Below are 17,559 nucleotides of genomic sequence, written 5' to 3'. Positions count from 1 at the left end.
TGGTCAACCTGGCTAGTCTCGAGCTCCTGACCTCAGGTGATCCACCTGCCTCGGCCTCCAAAAGTGCTACAGGCGTGAGCCACTGCTCCGGGCCTACCCTGTGCAATCTTATAGTACAACTCTTTGCCTGATTGGCTTATCCTTGCTTTTAGAGGATAATCCCTGCATTGGGAGGGCAGGAACTCTCTTTACCTTTGTAACCTTCATAGTACAGGGCTGTCAATCAATGTTTGATAACAGAGGGACTATAATGAAACTTGGGGCTGAAGGCAACTTTAAAGATCACTAAATTCGACCTCCATATCTATACATAAGGAAACAAAGGTCTAGAAAGGGCTTCAGTAATATGGCCCAGCAGGACTCCCAATTTCCACTCCAGGACTCTCTGCACTATATACTCTGCTGAATTTTAAATGCAACTTTTTAGCTCCTGTACCTCATACAAATCTAACTTTACTGTGTCAGTTCAGGAATATAAAAATGCTTTGGAGGTAGAACTGGCTTTGCTCACCACATCACCTTTTTCTAAATTAAATGTTTAAAAGTACACTTCGAAAAAAAAACAGAAGATTCACTGTTAAATTTATTTCTAGGTTTATTTTAAATGCTTTAAATTTTATTATAAATGAATCTTTGAAATGCTGAATTTTCAACATTTCAGCAGCCTTTTTTATTTGACCAGTTTCTAAGACACTGAAAAGGACTGGAGAAAGAGAGAATTCTCAAGATTGTAGTAAAGAAAAGAAAGCAATTTTGCTTTCTAGACATATAGTCCTCCAAGGAGTCCAGTCTCACAGGGGATATCACTTTTGGTTTGTAGCAATTTGTGCAATACGTTCTGTTTTTAGCTTTAAGTGTTTACAGACAGTGATTTCAGCGTCTTCAAACAGATCAGTTTTACGATCTTCACTGACTTGAAGCTATACCCAGGTCTGAAGCAAGCCTCTCTATCTTTTAACAAGTTAATTAATGTATTCATTTGGTCCCCTTCCAAACATTCTGGCAGGTTTCAGCGAACCTGTGACGTCACCGGTATACATGCTGGTTGTCTGCCAGGTGAGGTACAGCAATAACCTGCGAGGTCACCTGAATTCTGTCCAACGGGACAGTTCAAACATAAAACATGCAAAATACTGTGGGAAAAGTTTCTCCCCAGAGAAGCCAGGGTCACTGGTAAAAATGCACGGGACAAATAAAAACATAATGGCTCAACAAAAATGCGGGGAAAGCTTACTACCTCCAGACGCTTGAAGCCTTTTAATGAATCCCTCTCCCACTCTCTCCCACTACCACCCCTTACTTTCTCAAATGTCCACATATCCAACGCACAGAGTAAACACTCTAAAGATTATGTGTAAACAGTTGCTTAGCATGTGTGTTATTTTATGGATGACACATAAAAACAGCTTCTCTCCCTACAACTTTTGATGAGAAAGCTAGGGGGCACGCCGGGTGTGGTGGCTCATGCCTGTAATACCAGCACTTTGGGAGGCCAAGGCGGGCGGATCACAAGGTCTGGAGATCGAGACCATCCTGGCTGACATGGTGAAACCCCGTCTCTACTAAAAATACAAAAAAAAATTAGCCAGGCCTGGTGGAGTGCAACTGTAATCCCAACTACTTGGGAGGCTGAGGCAGGAGAATGGCGTGAACCCGGGAGGCGCAGCTTGCAGTGAGCCGAGATCGCGCCACTGCACTCCAGCCTGGGTGACAGAGCGAGACTCCGTCTCAAAAAAAAAAAAGCTGGAGGGCAGGGGAAGTTGTACATTGTGGCCCAAAGGGCAGGACTGAGCTTGGTATGATTCTCTCAAAGTGCTGCTTTGTAGCTTTCTCACTTAAGACACAGAGAAAACGAATTTTAAAAAGGGCCAGGCACAGTGGCTCATGCCTGTAATCCCAGCACGTTGGGAGGCCTAGGTGAGTGGATCACCTAAGGTCAGGAGTTCGAGACCAGCCTGACCAGTATGGTGAAACTCCATCGCTACTAAAAATACAAAAATTAGCCGAGTGTGGTGGTGCATACCTGTAGTCCCAGCTACTTAGGAGACTGAGAAAAGTGAATCGCTTGAATCCAGGAGGTAGAGGCTGCAGTGAGCCCAGATCGCGCCACTGCACTCCAGCCTGGGAAACAGAGTGAGACTCCGTCTCAAGAAAAAAAAAAAAAAAAAGAATTTTAAAAAGGACTGAATGTGCTAATAAACATACACACACAAATACATATCCATACATCCATGCACAGATGCATAAGGGGAAGCCCCCAGAGCCCGTTCTTCCTCTTCGTAGCAGGGTGGGCTTCATGAACAGACATAATCGAAAATGAATAGAAACTCTTCTAAGAACAGGGAGCTCCGCATTGATCAAGAAGACGCTGGTGAGCTAAGGTTTTAAGAAGTGAGAGGAAGAAGTCTGGAAAGAGCCAGCCCTGCAGACCCCACACCACTAGCCCTTCCTGAATCCGCCCTGCCCCATCATGGCCAGAGCAGGGAAGAGAAGCCCACGGAGGCAGGGGATCGATGGCAGCCAAAGAAGCATGGGCACTTGCTGCCCTTCAGCAGAGCAAAGCCACACTCACTACTCCCACTGCCCCAAACACCATGGCCCTACTCTCCTTCTACCTGCCCTTGTCCAAGTCTGCATCTTAATTTGGTGGAGAAGGGGTAAAAGCTATTTCTAAACACAGAGCACTTTTGTCTTATTTTATGTTGCCTGATGAAACCTCGGATGCGGGAATGAGGTACTGGGCAGAGCCCCAAGCTGCATTCTGGGGCCACACACCTGGAAACATACATCCTGCACCAACTCAAAGTGCCTTCCCAACACCAGGTAAGAAGAGAGCTGCTCGTTCCATGAGCCACATACTGCAGCGTCCAAGCCTGAGACCCAGCTGCAAACACAGGCAGTGCCAGGGAATGAGCTCACCGCTAACGGCTGGTTCTTTTAAGTCTTCTGCTTTCATTCCTTCACTACTCAGCGTGTATGGGGACGGACTTAAAGTCTAGGAATTGCTCAGCTTTTTGCTCTAGATTTGCTGGTACAGAATGCCATCTCATCCAGAAGGGGCAGAGGATCCTCGAGAAATTGGCCTGAGGATCTCCAGGGAGGGTCCTTCTGTGAACCCAGGAGCCTTTTCTCTGCCAAGATTCCCTGCACTAATGCACACTCTCAACTACGACTGCTCCTTGAGTCTTGAAGAGCATCTCTGTTCAAAAGAACTTTGTAATGTCTTCCCATCTGGCTACTGTAACCTGGGTATTGCTATTTTATTTCTCAGTACTTTTCCCATCCTTTCGTCTTGAAGATGGCAGAGCAGGTACAATATTTGAGGATTTCACAAGGATTGTACCTGCTTTTTCCCCGTCTGTGAATGTGTTAAGAGTCTGCCAAGCTCAATTAAGGTACTATTAAGCAGCACATGAACAAGACATCTTAACCATTCTTCATGGTATGAAAAAAAAAAATCCTAATTTAAAATTTTTGAATTTTTCAGGGGAAAAATGCTTAGGGCAATTTTTTTTCTCTTAAATTCTGAAACCTCCCATTCTTTTCACTGGTCTTTCTCATTGAGCCTGCTAGCAGGCATTTTTTATTGGATCGACTTCTAAGACACTGAAAAGGACAGGAGAATAAGATAATTCTCAAGATGGTAAAATAAGCCTGCTAGTTTTCCAAACACCTGACCAGAATTTTCAACAAATGCACCAAGGAATAGCTGTCAATGTGCTCCACTGGCAGCACAATCCAGTCAAGCCACCAACATCTCGTTTCTCTTCATGGCCAATTGCCTTGAAAGAATAAACCACAAGCCCACTGGATATTCAACAGATAACATATGACAGTACCCCAGATCATTTTTGCCTCAGTTGTCTCCTCATCAACAAAATAAGGTTAACCCAGATAAATCTTTAACACCTCTTCTGGCTCAATACTTCTGGGATTTGCAGAAAAATGGTATTCAGAAAAGAATAAAATAAGAAAATTCTAGCATCTCAGCTCAGTTCTACCTCCCAATGCCTTCATGATTTTCCAACTATCTCCCTGGTGCAGGACAGTCTGGCCACCTTGTACCTTCATAAGATTTGCTTGCAGATTTGCACAGTAAGTAAATCATCCTGTGTAGAGCCAGTCAACACTTCTCAGGCCTTGGCTGCAGAAAGCCCTAGTCATAGGTCTCTTGCTCCAAAGACCAAAAATCAAATTTTCTCCTTTCTCTTCCAAGATCAAGGTGCCAGCAGATTCTGTATCTGGCACCAGCTGGGCTCTGCTTCCTGGATGGTGCTTTTGCTGTGTATACACATGACAGAAGGGCTAAAAGGGGAAATGGCGGTAACAGCTCCCTTGTACCTCTCTTATAAGGGAGCTGGTCCCATTCAGGAAGGCTCTACCTCGTGGCTGAATCACCTCCTAAAGGGCCCACCTCTTAATACAATCACATTGGCAGTTAAGTTTCAGCATATGAATTTTCGGGGACATGGACCATTAGTAAACACATTGAACATGAGAGGTCTGACACTAAGAGTCAGTCGAGTATGGATGCAGGTGTGAATGCATGATCTTTTGGGTGAATGCATGATCTTTTGTGAACCAGGCAGGCAGGGCTGCACTGAATATCTAATATATCTCTTTCTCTTTCACATTAAAAAAAATTCATCTAATCTGCATCACTTTCAAGGATATTTTAAGTGTAAGACTCAGCATCTATAGAAAGTCAACACAAGATTAGGAGCAGGACATGGCTGGGCATCAGCTCACAGGTGTGTTTCCGTTATATTTCGCACCAAGCATATCTTTTCTAAAGCTTTTTACCTGGCTCCAGGCCCTAGGAGTAGGATGACCCCATAATGATCAGCCAAACAAGATAAAAAATCTGAGCATGAAAGGAGTAACCAAAAATAATTAATAGACATCAATTAATCCATGGTGGGCATAAACAAAGACTTTCCCATGTAAATAAGATTGTCCTTTACAAACTGTATGCTACCTACTTATAAGCAGTATCAACAACGTAGAGAATTCATAACAAACACAGAGATACGATCACAGTGTTGGCCTATAGCCCCTTTAGGAAATCGTTCAATCAGCATCACACTCCCCTGGTTTTCTTCCTACTTTTCTGGCTGCCCCTGCTTGGTTTCCCTACCCTGATCTTCCTCTCCCATGCAACATGTTGGAGTTCCTTAGAGCTCTCTCCTGGGACCTAATCCCTTCTCTCCCCACTCTATACCCTCTCCCTAGGCAAAATGATCCACATCCAAGGCCTTAAAAAAAAACCATAGGCATCTTTATCTTCAGGACATACCCCGCTTCTGACTGCCACACCTGCCTCCATACTCAACTGACTCCCAGTGTCAGACATCTCACACTGACGGTGTCTGCTAATGGTCCATGTTCCCGAAGATTCATATGCTCAAACTTAACCGCAAATGTGACTGTATTAAGAGATGAGCCCTTTAGGAGGTGATTCAGCCATAAGGTGGAACCTTCCTGAATGGGATCAGCTCCCTTATAAGAGAGGTACAAGTGACCTGTTTACCCTCTTTTCTCCTTTTAGCCCTTCTGTCATGTGAGTACACAGCAAAAAGACACCATCCAGGAAGCAGAGCCCAGCTCACGCCAGATACAGAATCTGCTGGCACTTTGATCTCGGACTTCTCAGCCTCCAGAACTGTGAGTAAACATTTCCTATTAATTACAAAGTACCCAGTCAACAGTATTTTGTGTTAGCAACAGGAACAGACTATGACCAAAGTGAAACCCCTGATCTGCCCCATCTCACTCTCCCAAATACATGCTGTCCCTCCAGAGTCTCCATGGCTTTCATGTACCTCCATCCATTCATGTGTTCATGCCAGAAGCCAGGCAGTTATTTTCAACATCTCCATCTCCCTGATCCAACAATGACCAAGAACTGCAGATTTGGCTCCTAAACGTATCTTGAATGAGTTAACTCTGTCCATCCCATTGCGTCCGTCTACACCAAGTCCCCATCACATCGCCCAGAGGGGAAGTACCCCTACATAGTATTCTCCAGCCTTTGCTATTTCCCCATCTCCACCAGTACACCAAGCACACTTCCTGCCCAATTCATTTCTCACAAGGCAACCAGAGTAACCTTTTTAAGATGCAAATCGGACCTCATCATTTTTAGGTTAAAACCTTTCCTGGGCCCCCAGTGCTCCTAAGACTGTGCCCAGAATCCTTGCCAGACACCCAACTCCCAGCTTTCTGTTTGTTATTGATTAAACTCCTTCCCATACCTTGGCGTTCTCACTTGCTCTTCCCTTTGTCCAAAATAGCCTTTTCCAGGGCCCCATACAGCCCAGCATGCATATGTGCACACATGCGCGTGCGCACGCACACACACACCCTTCCTTTTGTCTGCCTATCTCCTACCCATTCGTCAAGCTCAGTTTAAATGCAATAGGTCCCTTAGAGAAACCTGCTCAGTGTACCTGTATCCTATTTTAATTAGTGATATTTTAATGTCGGCCTTCCCCCAGCAGAATGTCCAGGAGGGCAAGGAGCACATCTCTGTGCTTAGTGTTATACCCCAGGACTCAGCGCAGACTTTGGCCCATGATGGGTTCTCAATAAAGAATACTTAACCAAAAGAATGAAAAAGTAGAAGGAGAAAAAAAAAAAAAAGGAAGAGAAGGGGGTCAGACAAACTACTCACATCCTGAAGCCTGCACATCCTCCCTCCCCATTCTTGATGGGGCAGAAACGTGAGGAGAGAGAAGAGAAGAGAGGAAAGAAAAATACAGCAAGATGAAGATGGGAATGACGAGCAAGGAAGTGAAAGGCTATGACATGAGGTTTTAGACAACTCCAAACAAGTGCAATGGGACTTGGCTTTTTGGAAAAGTTAGTACTTTACGTTCCAGCTATTTTTATCTCTAAAATGCCCCAAAGGAAGACAATATTCCAGAATATGCCAGAAGAGAAGTATGGAAAGTGGCGGGGGTGGGGGGGAGGGTGGGGGAATGATACTAACTAGTTTTGTTTGTATCCACGCAAGTCACTCAACATTCATGGACTTGGGCTTCCTTGTCCACGAAGTTATAAAACAAGATGACGCCTGAGCTTCCTCTAGCTCCCACGTCCTGTGAGCCTTTGTGGAACCCGTGGTGGCTCAGAGCCCACAACAGGCACTCCATCTTGCCTCCACGAGCACCCTAACCCCATTGTGCATGTTCCTGTGCACTGAACACCAAACGGTAACTTCCTTCTTACTTGTGTTACAACAACGCAAATCGGAATCCCTCAGAGCACACTGCAAAAATGTCATCTTTCACAGAGGGAAGAATTTAGTCTTGCCTGCACTGAGAAAGCCACTTTCAAATCAAAGTTTCCTGAAGGGAACAGGCATTAAAGATGGAAATCGCTTCAAGCACACAACTTGAGTGACTAAACTGATCAAGCAAAAGCAATTCAGAACAGCAATGTCTACTTTTCTAAGCCTGCCTGACAAATTTTTTTATTCAGTTAAACTATTACTTTTCACATAACAGCTGAAGTTTCTCTCCATGCAACATATTTTAGACATTGGTATTTTCCGTGACTTCTTTGTGGATCCTTTTTTTTTGTTTTTTTTTTTTTTTTTGAGATGGAGTTTTGCTCTTGTTGCCTAGGTTGGAGTACCATGGTGCAATATCAGCTCACCGCGACCTCCGCCTCGTGGGTTCAAGCGATTTTCCTGCCTCGGCCTCCTGAGAAGCTAGGATTATAGGATATGCCACCACACCCAGCTAATTTTGTACTTTTAGTAGAGACAGGGTTTCTCCATGTTGGTCAGGCTGGTTTCAAACCCCCAACCTCAGGTGATCTACCCGCCTCGGTTTTCCAAAGTGCTTGGATTACAGGTGTGAGCCACCGTGCCCAGCCTGTGGATCCCAGTTTTAAGTACACAAGAGATGCAACAGAGATCATCAGAATTGTATACAAAGAGATGAAATTATGTGTTCACACATGGGCAACTTCAGAGATCACTGTTCAGTGAAACAGATGCTAAATTATTTCAATCAGCAGCAGTATTTTTAATATACACCAAAAAGGCAGCAAGAATCCCCTGGAGTAAAGCAGGAGCAGTTTGTTACACTGGCCCAAAGCAATGATGCTCCTATTGGTTTATTTCAGCTTAGAAGTAAACTGAAGGGTGGCAGGGCCGGGTGGCTCACACCTGTAATCCCAGCACTTTGGGAGGCCAAGACGGGTGGATCGCTTGAGGTCAGGAGTTCAAGAATAGACTGCCAACATGATGAAACCCCCTCTACTAAAAATACAAAAAGTAGCTGTGCGTGGTGGTGCAAATCTATAGTGCCAGCTACTCAGGAGGCTGAGGCAGGAAAATGGCTTGAACCTGGAAGGCAGAGGTTGCAGTGAGCTGAGATCGTGCCACTGCACTCCAGCCTGGGCAACAGAGTGAGACTCCATCGAAGAGGATGGGAAGGGTGGGGAGGGGAGAGGAGGGGAGGAGAGCGGAGGGGAGGGAAATAAACTGAAGGGTGATAAATGTTCATTGTAAAATTTGTCAACAACTGCATTGTGTTTGTGAAAGCTATTATGATCAATTTGGTGGATTTAGTCAATGCAGCTGCCCAAAGTGGAGCAGTACATACTACCAAGAAATTCTCCTCCGAGAATTTCTCTAAGACGTAGTCCAGAGCTCATATGGGCTATAAATCTGCTCATTAGTACAAGCCAACGCTCTATGAGAATTGAGTCTTCCCATTAACAGTAAGTGCCAAAACTAACAGTTGCACAGGCATTAAAAAAATTAAAGCTCAGAAATCCACATTGACATCAAATCATGATTTCCGGACTACTTACATCAGTGTCAGGTCCCTTATCCGCACCCGGACAAGAAAAAGTAACAAATTCATGGCACCTCTTGTGGACCACAAAACAGCAAACTGGTAGAGAGAAAAGAAAACTAAAATTAGAATAGACATGATTTAACATACGAGCTTTATTTCCCAAACAGAGATACTTGCTGTTAGACGTCAATTTAATTTCACTACAGACAGAATCTTATAAACAGCAATCAGAAGGCATTTCATTCTAGAATCAGCAACACTTGGTATTGATTAGACTCATAGATAACAGAGTCCCAAAATGCCAGCACTGACAGGGCCACAAACTGTGACTCTTACTCTCTGAAGCTGAGGGAGAGGAGAATCAGATTGTAAGGCAGTTTCCCGAAGTAGAAACTGAGAAACAAAATTTAGAACATTTTGCACCATCCTAGCCAGGCACGGCAGCTCATGCCTGTAATCTGAGCACTTTGGGAGGCCGAAGCAGGTGGATCACTTGAGGTCAGGAGTTCAAGAGCAGCCTGGTCAACATGGTAAAACCCCATCTCTACTAAAAATACAGACACACAAAAAAATTAGCTGGCCATGGTGATGGGCGCCTGTAATCCCAGCTACTCAGGAGGTTGAGGCAGGATAATCACTTGAACGCGGGAGGTGGAGTTTGCAGTGAGCCAAGATCCATGCCACTGCACTCCAGACTGGGCGACAAGGTTGAAACTCCATCTCAAAAAATAAAATAAAATAAAATACTTTGCACCTTCCTATAGCAACACACTAACACACACATATAAATGTATATAAACATTGTATTCCGTGGTTGAAATAAAATATAAAGAAAATAACTGATTATAAATTGTGTGAGTATCCCTAAATGTGGGTTGGAGGACTTCCTCAGCAACTTAATAAACTCATTCAGACACAAATGCAATCTACAGAAAACAGACCTTTGAAATGAATCAAAACAATCTTAGGAAACACCTTAACACCTTCCTGTATCTGTCTTTTTGCTACAGATTCTGTCACCAGTTGGGAGAGTTACTGCAAATTCAGCAAAATCTACTACCCAGTAAATATTTTCAAAGCTTAACATGGTTTTGATAAATAGTCCTGAGGATGAATCAACAAAATAACTGTTATAGAAAGTAATCCCCTAAGAGGTATTTTTTTTTTTTTTTTTTTTTGAGACTGGGTCTCACTTTGTCACCCAGGCTGGAGTGCAGTGGGGTGATCTTGGCTCACTGCAGCCTCAACCTCCTGGGTTCAAGAAATCCTCCTGCCTCAGACTCCCAAGTAGCTGGGAATACAGGCAAGTGCCAACATACCCTGCTAATTTTTACATTTTTGTAGAGACAGGGTTTCACCATGTTGCCCAGGCTAGTCTCAAACTCCTAAGCTCAAGCAATCTGCCCGCCTTGGCTTCCCAAAGTGCTGGGATTATAGGCGTGAGCCACTGCACATGGCCCCCTGAAAGGTTTGTATTGATGGTAATAAGATAGAGGATGCAAAAAATAAATGACCTAGTCTCTCCTTGAAAGCTTGAAATCTAGCTCCAAAAAGGCATCATCTACTATTCTTATCATTTGTTGAATAATAACAACATGTTAAAAAAAGTATACCCTCAGGAATACTAGGTTAGTCCTAAGTCTTTACTGCATGCTGTGGTTTGATTTCATGTCAGCTCTGAAACCCATGTTGAAATTTGGTTGCCATAGTGGCAGTTTTGGGAGATGGGACCCTTGGGGGGTAACTCGGCCATGAGAGCTTTGCCCTCAGGGGTAGAATTAATGTCATTACAAAAAGGTGAGTAGAGCCCCCTTTTGTCTCTTTGCCCTTCTGCCTTCTGCCACATGAGGACAAGGTCTTCCTCCCCCTGGGAGCGTGCAGTAAACAGGCCCTTGCTCAATGCTGGCACCTTGATCTTGGACTTCCCGGCCTCTAGAACTGTAAGAAAACAAATTTATGTTCTTTACAAATTACCTAGTCTCAGGTATTCTGTTATAGCAGCAAAAATGAACTAAGACACTGCACAAGGAAGGTTAGAGCTTCCCAAATGTGTGGCTCGTACGCTATTTTCTCCTCCCACCAATGATAATACAGTTCCCTGCACATATGGCAGTAGATATAGAAGACCAAAGAGGGTGAGTCATTTCCGTAGGTGGAAGAGGGTGGCAGGATGGCTCAGAGCTGAAATCCCAAGAGGAGCCCAGAGTACTGAGAGGGCTGTGAGTGGCCAGTAAGAAATTCAGAATAGCCTCGGAAATCACTGAAAGGTTCTGAACCAAGAGTAACACAGACAAAAACAATGCTTTAGAAGTGCAAATGGTGGTAATAGGAAGAATTTAATAGAATACATTGAGGCCTATAATGCCTCTTTAGAAGCCTCCTGCATAGTCTAGGTATGAAAGTAATTGACCATCATCATGCAGGCTGCTAAGAAATGGAAGTAACAGAGGCCAGGGAAATTACACAAGAACGATGAGACTTGCTGACTGACCACACAGCACCATTTACCGAGCATCCTATCACATGTCAGGCTGTTGCTGTTGTTGTACTGGGTCCCTTCACATGCATTAGCAAATTGAATCCTCCTAACACCGCTCCTTAATATGCTGCAATATCTATATTTTATGGATGGGAAAATGCTGCCCAGATCCCCCACATCTAGCATGCTGTACAACAGTACAGTGAATGCTTGTGAACGGGAGACAGGAAGGGAGGCAGGGAGGACAGACGGATGGATAGATGAATGAACCAACAAACAAAGGATGATCTTTCCCAAGGTGAGTCACCATGTGATGGAACCGGGATTCATGCTAAGAGTTGCTGGACACCACGACCCCCCTCTCCTTTCATCATGTCATATGCACTGGCAGGATTTCCAGAGCAGAAAGGGCACAGAGCTGATGCCAAGATTTTTTACATGGTCAACAGGAAAATGGGTACATGACAAAATAGACACACACACATACACACACAAATATACCCACATAGACATACACATATACATATATATAAAACCCAGAGGATGAAGATACGGTATATTAGGGAAATAGAATCATGGATCATTCTTTCTAAAGGGTTTTCTTTTAAGGTAATCATAATATAATGTGATTGTAAAAATACACATTTTAAAGGTACTCATGATACCATGTCACTATAAAAATATACATTTTAAAAAAGAAAATGCATGCCCAGCATTGAGCAAAGAGCCAGATATCCAAACAGGAACCATCCACAGAAAGGTGACAAGTGGAGATCTCTTAAAGCAAGCATCCCTTTAGAGGGGGAGGTGCCCTGGGTGAGGGATCCTGCTAGCTGTGGAGCACGCTGGCCACACCTGTCTGCCCTGCACAGTCAGGGGCAGGAGGAGGTGAGTGTGAATAGAAGAAAACAGCCCTCTTGGCTGCCCAGGCAGCACAGAGACACTCAAAGGGCAGTGCTTAGCTCCTACAAGCCCTGAGAGAAGTGGCCTTTCTCCACTGTGTTTCTGCTAAAAGCATCTTGATTGCAAAACTCTCGAAGGATGGATAATAAAGCTGTGCTGTGATGGCACAAATTAATCTGATCTGCTCTCTCTCCCCAGGCACAGAGTCATCTTTCATCCCTAGAATTAGAAAGATAAATTACCAAAGGAAAAAGGTTACAGGGGCATTACTTCCTCATCATGGTTTATTACAGATGCAGTGTTTTGGTTGGAAAATAAGCATTCTTATTCCCTACTTAATCGTTCAAACACTTGGGCCTTTCACCTCTTTTAAAAAAAAACCATCTCCATATTCAGATGAACACTGTTAAGAAAACTCACACTTATCAAATCCCATGGAAGAATAGTTTGCTTTTTGTATCTGTTCTTTCTGTCTACGATTTACAGGTCAATGCAATTATGTATCTACAGCTGGAAGTATTTCTATTGTACACCTCAAAAAATCTCTTATGCCAAATTTTATCCTAAGAAGACCCAGGCCCTCATTATCCAGTACAATTTGCAGGGGCAGCAAAAACTTTACCTATCCCAAAATAATTTCCTCCCGACCTGCCTTAACTACCCCCTCGCCCACCTACCTTACATGAAAGATTCCCATTTGAAGGACTGGATTCACCCTATGAGAGGCAGACAGAAGGGCCATGTGTTTCCAGACAGCCACTCATAGACACGTTATCTGAGGGATAAAGAGCCCTCTAAGCCTACTTGAAGATTCGGAATTCAGAATGGATGATCTCCAAAGGAAGAAGAAACAGAATGTGCCCAATCCTGGGTGACTAAGGAGAAAAAGTGTAGATGCCCCCTCTCCTCCCCAACACCCCCACTTACCGTGAGGGGAGCAGGAAAGAGGAGCTTGGAGGTTGGCCGGCGCTTGCTGCATGCAGCATGTGCCTGGGAAAGGCTGCCCCAGAAAACTGAGCAACAGCCAGAGGTTCCAAAAATCACAGATGGCTGGCCTTGATCTTTGGGTCCAAGTTCCAAACTAAATTGGGTAATGCATATTTTGTAAGATAATCTAATGAAGACATTTGAGAAGCCTTGCTAGTGTCTTTGAAAGAGGAAAAGACTAGCTCAATAAAACAAAAGGATGCATTAGGTTTACCTGGAGATGGACAACATAGGCTTTCCCCTGGCTAAAAATCAGGAGCTATTGCTTTTTGTCTTTTTTTAATTTGGGGCTCTAAAGGAATTCATCTCGCCATGGTATATGAAGCAAAGGAAATTGGAGTAAAGAGGTAATAAGGTGGTACCTGTTACATAGCAAACCTTCAACAAACATCTCCCTGACCTTGGTAGAAGGAAAGCAACTTAAAGACAGCAGCCACTCAGCTGGAAGGAAGTGGAGATGTGTCAAGGAAGATTCCACCTGATGATTGTCATGGGAGCCACTCTTGGCCCTTAAACAAGTCTTTGCTCAAGCAATCATAGGCTATCCAACAAAAACTCACTCAGAGATGGAGCCTTATCTTCAGAGACTTTAGGTCACCTCTGGTTATATAACCCAATGAGAAGTTTTAAAACAGGACGCTATCCTGCAGCTTCCAGTCACAAAGTAAATCTTCATTCAATTATTTTCTAAGCACAAAATCACTTTCCTCTAATCCTCTATGTGATATGCGTATGCTCCCCAGCAGTGATGGATGACACAGGAAATGAACAAATCACACTGAGCAAATGACATGGTGGGACAAAAAAATAATAAAGACCACCGACTTGGCCAAATAACAAATCTTGACATTACCTGGCTTTAAAACTGAGAACACCCAATCTAGTGATCCATATTCCTTGCTAATCTTGCTTATGGAAGTAAACTAGATGGAACTTACGGAGAGTTTTCACCACTTGTCAAAAGTATATCTCAGAAACAGAACATGTAACAGTCACCTGTGTTTGGCTCAAGAATTCATACAGCCAGGAGGGGTGGGTCATGCCTGTAATCCCTGCATTTTGGGAGGCTGAGGTGGGCAGATCACTTGAGGTCAGGAGTTCGAGACCACCCTGGCCAATATGGCAAAACATGTCTCTACTAAAAATACAAAAATTAGCAAGGCGTGGTGGCTTGTGCCTGTAATCCCAGCTACTTGGGAGGCTGAGGCAGGAGAATTGCTTGAATCCGGGAGGCAGAGGTTGCTGTGAGCTGAGATGACACCACTGCACTCCAGTGCAGCCTGGGTGATGAAGCAAGACTCCATCTCAAAAAAACAACAACAAAAAAACAAGAGATCAAGATCATCCTGGCTAACATGGTGAAACCCCGTCTCTACTAAAAAATACAAAAAATTAGCCGGGCGTGGTGGTGGGCGCCTGTAGTCCCAGCTAATCGGGAGGCTGAGGCAGGAGAATGGCGTGAACCTGGGAGGCAGAGCTTGCAGTGAGCCGAGATAGCACCACTGCACTCCAGCCTGGGCGACAGAGCAAGACTCCAGTCTAAACAACAACAACAAAAAGAATTCATAGAAATTGTGGGAAAAATTGAGGTGTATTTTGACGCTGCCATGTTGATGTGAACAGTAGTTCTCAATTGTGCTCATGAGCTTAAAGAGAACAAAAACCAGAAAAGGGTGTGCTGAAGGCAAACACTCTTGTGAGGGAAACAGCACTCCCTCTGATGCTGCTCCCCCATGAATTTGAATAATTTAGCAACAATGAGTCTTGGCCCATTAAGACACACACAGGGACCTCAGAGTACCTTGTTTCTGTGTCAAAAGTCATCACCCTACGGATGGATGAGCTGGGGCTCTCAACCCTGGACAATGTTTCCTAGAGTGATCTTGAACAAATGGTAAGTCCAGAGACTTCATTCATGAAAAGAGGTTTACAGAAGAAAAGAAAAGAACATGGCAAACTGATGCCACAGATACAGGAATCAGCTGCAGCACAGTGCTTCCAGTCAATCAAGGCAAATTCCTCCTCAAGCGTGCAACCAACATGAATCACACACACGTCAGCCATGGTTGCAAGCTGAGGGAAAATTCCAATTAAAAGTAATTCATCACCACTTCATACCCATTAGAATGGCTATTATTTAAAAAGGAAAAGAATGTGGCAGGGCATGGTGGCTCACACCTGTAATCCCAGCACTTTGGGAGGCCAAGATTGGCAGATCACTTGAGATCAGGAGTTCGAGACCAACTGGCCAACATGGTGAAATTCCGTGTCTACTAAAAATACAAAAAAGTAGCCGGGCGTGGTAGTGGGCACCTGTAATCCCAACTACTTGGGAGGCTGAGGCAGAAAAATTGCTTCAACCCGGGAGGCGGAGGTTGCAGTGAGCTGAGATCCTGCCATTGCACTCCAGTGTGGGTAGCAAGAGCAAAACTCCATCTCAAAAAAAAAAAAAAAAAAAAAAAAAGAGTTCTGGAAATGGATGGTAGTGATGGTCATCTAACACTGGGAATGTACTTAATGCCACTGACATGTACATTTAAAATGGCTAAAAAGGTAAATCTTATACAAAACCTACTATAAAAATTTTTTACTTATCAACCCAGAGCAATATTTATGAAATTATAAATAAGTGGAATAGGAAGAGGCAGTAAGAGCCTTGCTTATATAGACTTTTTATGATTACTTGTGTTCATAATTGAGTTCATTATGACATCAAGAAAGAGGGCCAGGTGTGGTTGCTCACACCTGTAATCCAGCCCTTTAGGAGGCCAAGACAGGCAGATCACTTGAGGTCAAGAGTTTGAGACCAGCCTGGCCAACATGGTGAAACCCTGTCTCTACTAAAATTACAAAAATTAGCTGGGTGTGGTGTTGCATGCCTGTAATCCCAGCTACTTGGGTGGCTGAGGCAGGAGGATGGCTTGAACTCAGGAGGATGGAGGTTGCAGTGAGCTGAGATCACGCCACTGTACTCCAGCCTGGGTGACAGAGTGAGACCCTGTCTCAAGAAAGAAAAAAAAAAAAGAAAGGATAGAAGGGAAGTAAAGGGAAAGGGAAAGGAAGGAAGGAAAAGAAAGAAAGAAAAGAAAGGATGAAAGAAAGAATAAATTTGCTTCCATTCTATAAAATTCTAAATAAAATCAGTGCTGGCATAAAGTGGAGACAAAGGGAAAATTCAGACTTGAAAGCAAAGGACTCACATAGTCTTTGAGGATTAGAAACATGTTCCTTGCACCCTCCCTGCTCACTTGAGCACATAATTGTCAATAATGATGGTGGAAGTGAGGCCCCTCAGGCTGCAGGCTTGGCTTTCCTGCCAAACTACTGAGACATTTGGTCATTGAATCTATATGCAAAATGGGTTCATCCCCATTTACACCTACATGGATTGCTATATTCACTGAGGGGGGGAATATATATATATATGCACTGCTAAGGGTCATTTTCCATTTCTCCTTTAAAAAATAATTTCCTTTCCTTTCCCCCTCAAGTCCATGTCATTTCAAATTCAGGTCACAGTCATGTAAAACGGAACACAGGCACAGAAATTCCCTATTATCCAAAATTAATGAAGAAAAAGCCATTATGTAACAAATTCTGAATTCTGGAAAGAACCTACTAAATATAATAGACTTTGTTTAGAAGAGGAGACTGGTAGCTGAGCTTCTTTGAATTCTTTTTTTAAATACAAAAATGGCTGCCATCATGTGATATGGTTCTAATTAAATTTTGCTTAGCTGGAAGGGATTAATGAAAGGCAATGTCACAGCAGAATATAGAAAGGAAAATCTCTAAGGCAAGTCAACTGCTTTCAGCTTTATAGGGAAAGTAAAATGAAAAAGTGAGCTTATATTATATCTGCATGTTAAAAGAAAATTATTGGTTTCAGATTTGTAACAACGAAAACAGTCTTCTCCTGGGATACACATTAAAAGTTGTGTGAAAACAAATCAAATAAATGTGCTCTATCACATATTATAAAGAATGTCATTCTTCAGACAGCACCTTGATTCTGCCTTTCAGCATCTGTACACATGCTCCCAATGAACTCTTTCAAAAATCCAGTATTCCCAATTCTAAGCAGGCAAGCCTCTTTCCCCCTTCTTCAGAAGATTCATCTTTAATTCTTCCCTTGCCTTCTTTTTTTCTAATTTCAGCAAAGACTACTGAGCATCTTTTGTGCATTCTTCCCTGGTTGGACCTGAGATATACTTTGAAGACAGGGCTGAGATTGAATGTGGGATGTGAAGGAAAGGTGAGTCAAGAATGGCCCCCAGCTTCCGTCCAGAGCAACTGAGTAAATGGTGTTACCATTCTGCAACCAAGAGGTGAGCCTTATGATGAAACAGAGTACAGAAGACTCAGAGGAGAAAGACA

The 17,559-nt window shown here is 43.5% G+C and overlaps 1 protein-coding gene across 1 annotated transcript in view; it reads right to left on the bottom strand.

Moving 5' to 3' along the window:
* The window catches only part of PRKCA (protein kinase C alpha), a 509,502-nt gene that overhangs the window by 305,124 nt on the left and 186,819 nt on the right, over window positions 1-17,559 (bottom strand). Inside the window, exon 3 of the mRNA XM_032178546.2 lies at window positions 8,827-8,909. Coding sequence (XP_032034437.1) covers window positions 8,827-8,909 — 83 coding nt within the window. The remainder of the gene's footprint in view (window positions 1-8,826; window positions 8,910-17,559) is intronic.

Source organism: Hylobates moloch, unplaced genomic scaffold (genome assembly GCF_009828535.3).
Source record: "Hylobates moloch isolate HMO894 unplaced genomic scaffold, HMol_V3 SCAFFOLD_15, whole genome shotgun sequence".
Classification (NCBI taxonomy): Eukaryota; Metazoa; Chordata; class Mammalia; order Primates; family Hylobatidae; genus Hylobates; species Hylobates moloch.
Note: the sequence above shows the minus strand (reverse complement) of the source record. Positions and strands in the feature narration are given on the sequence as shown.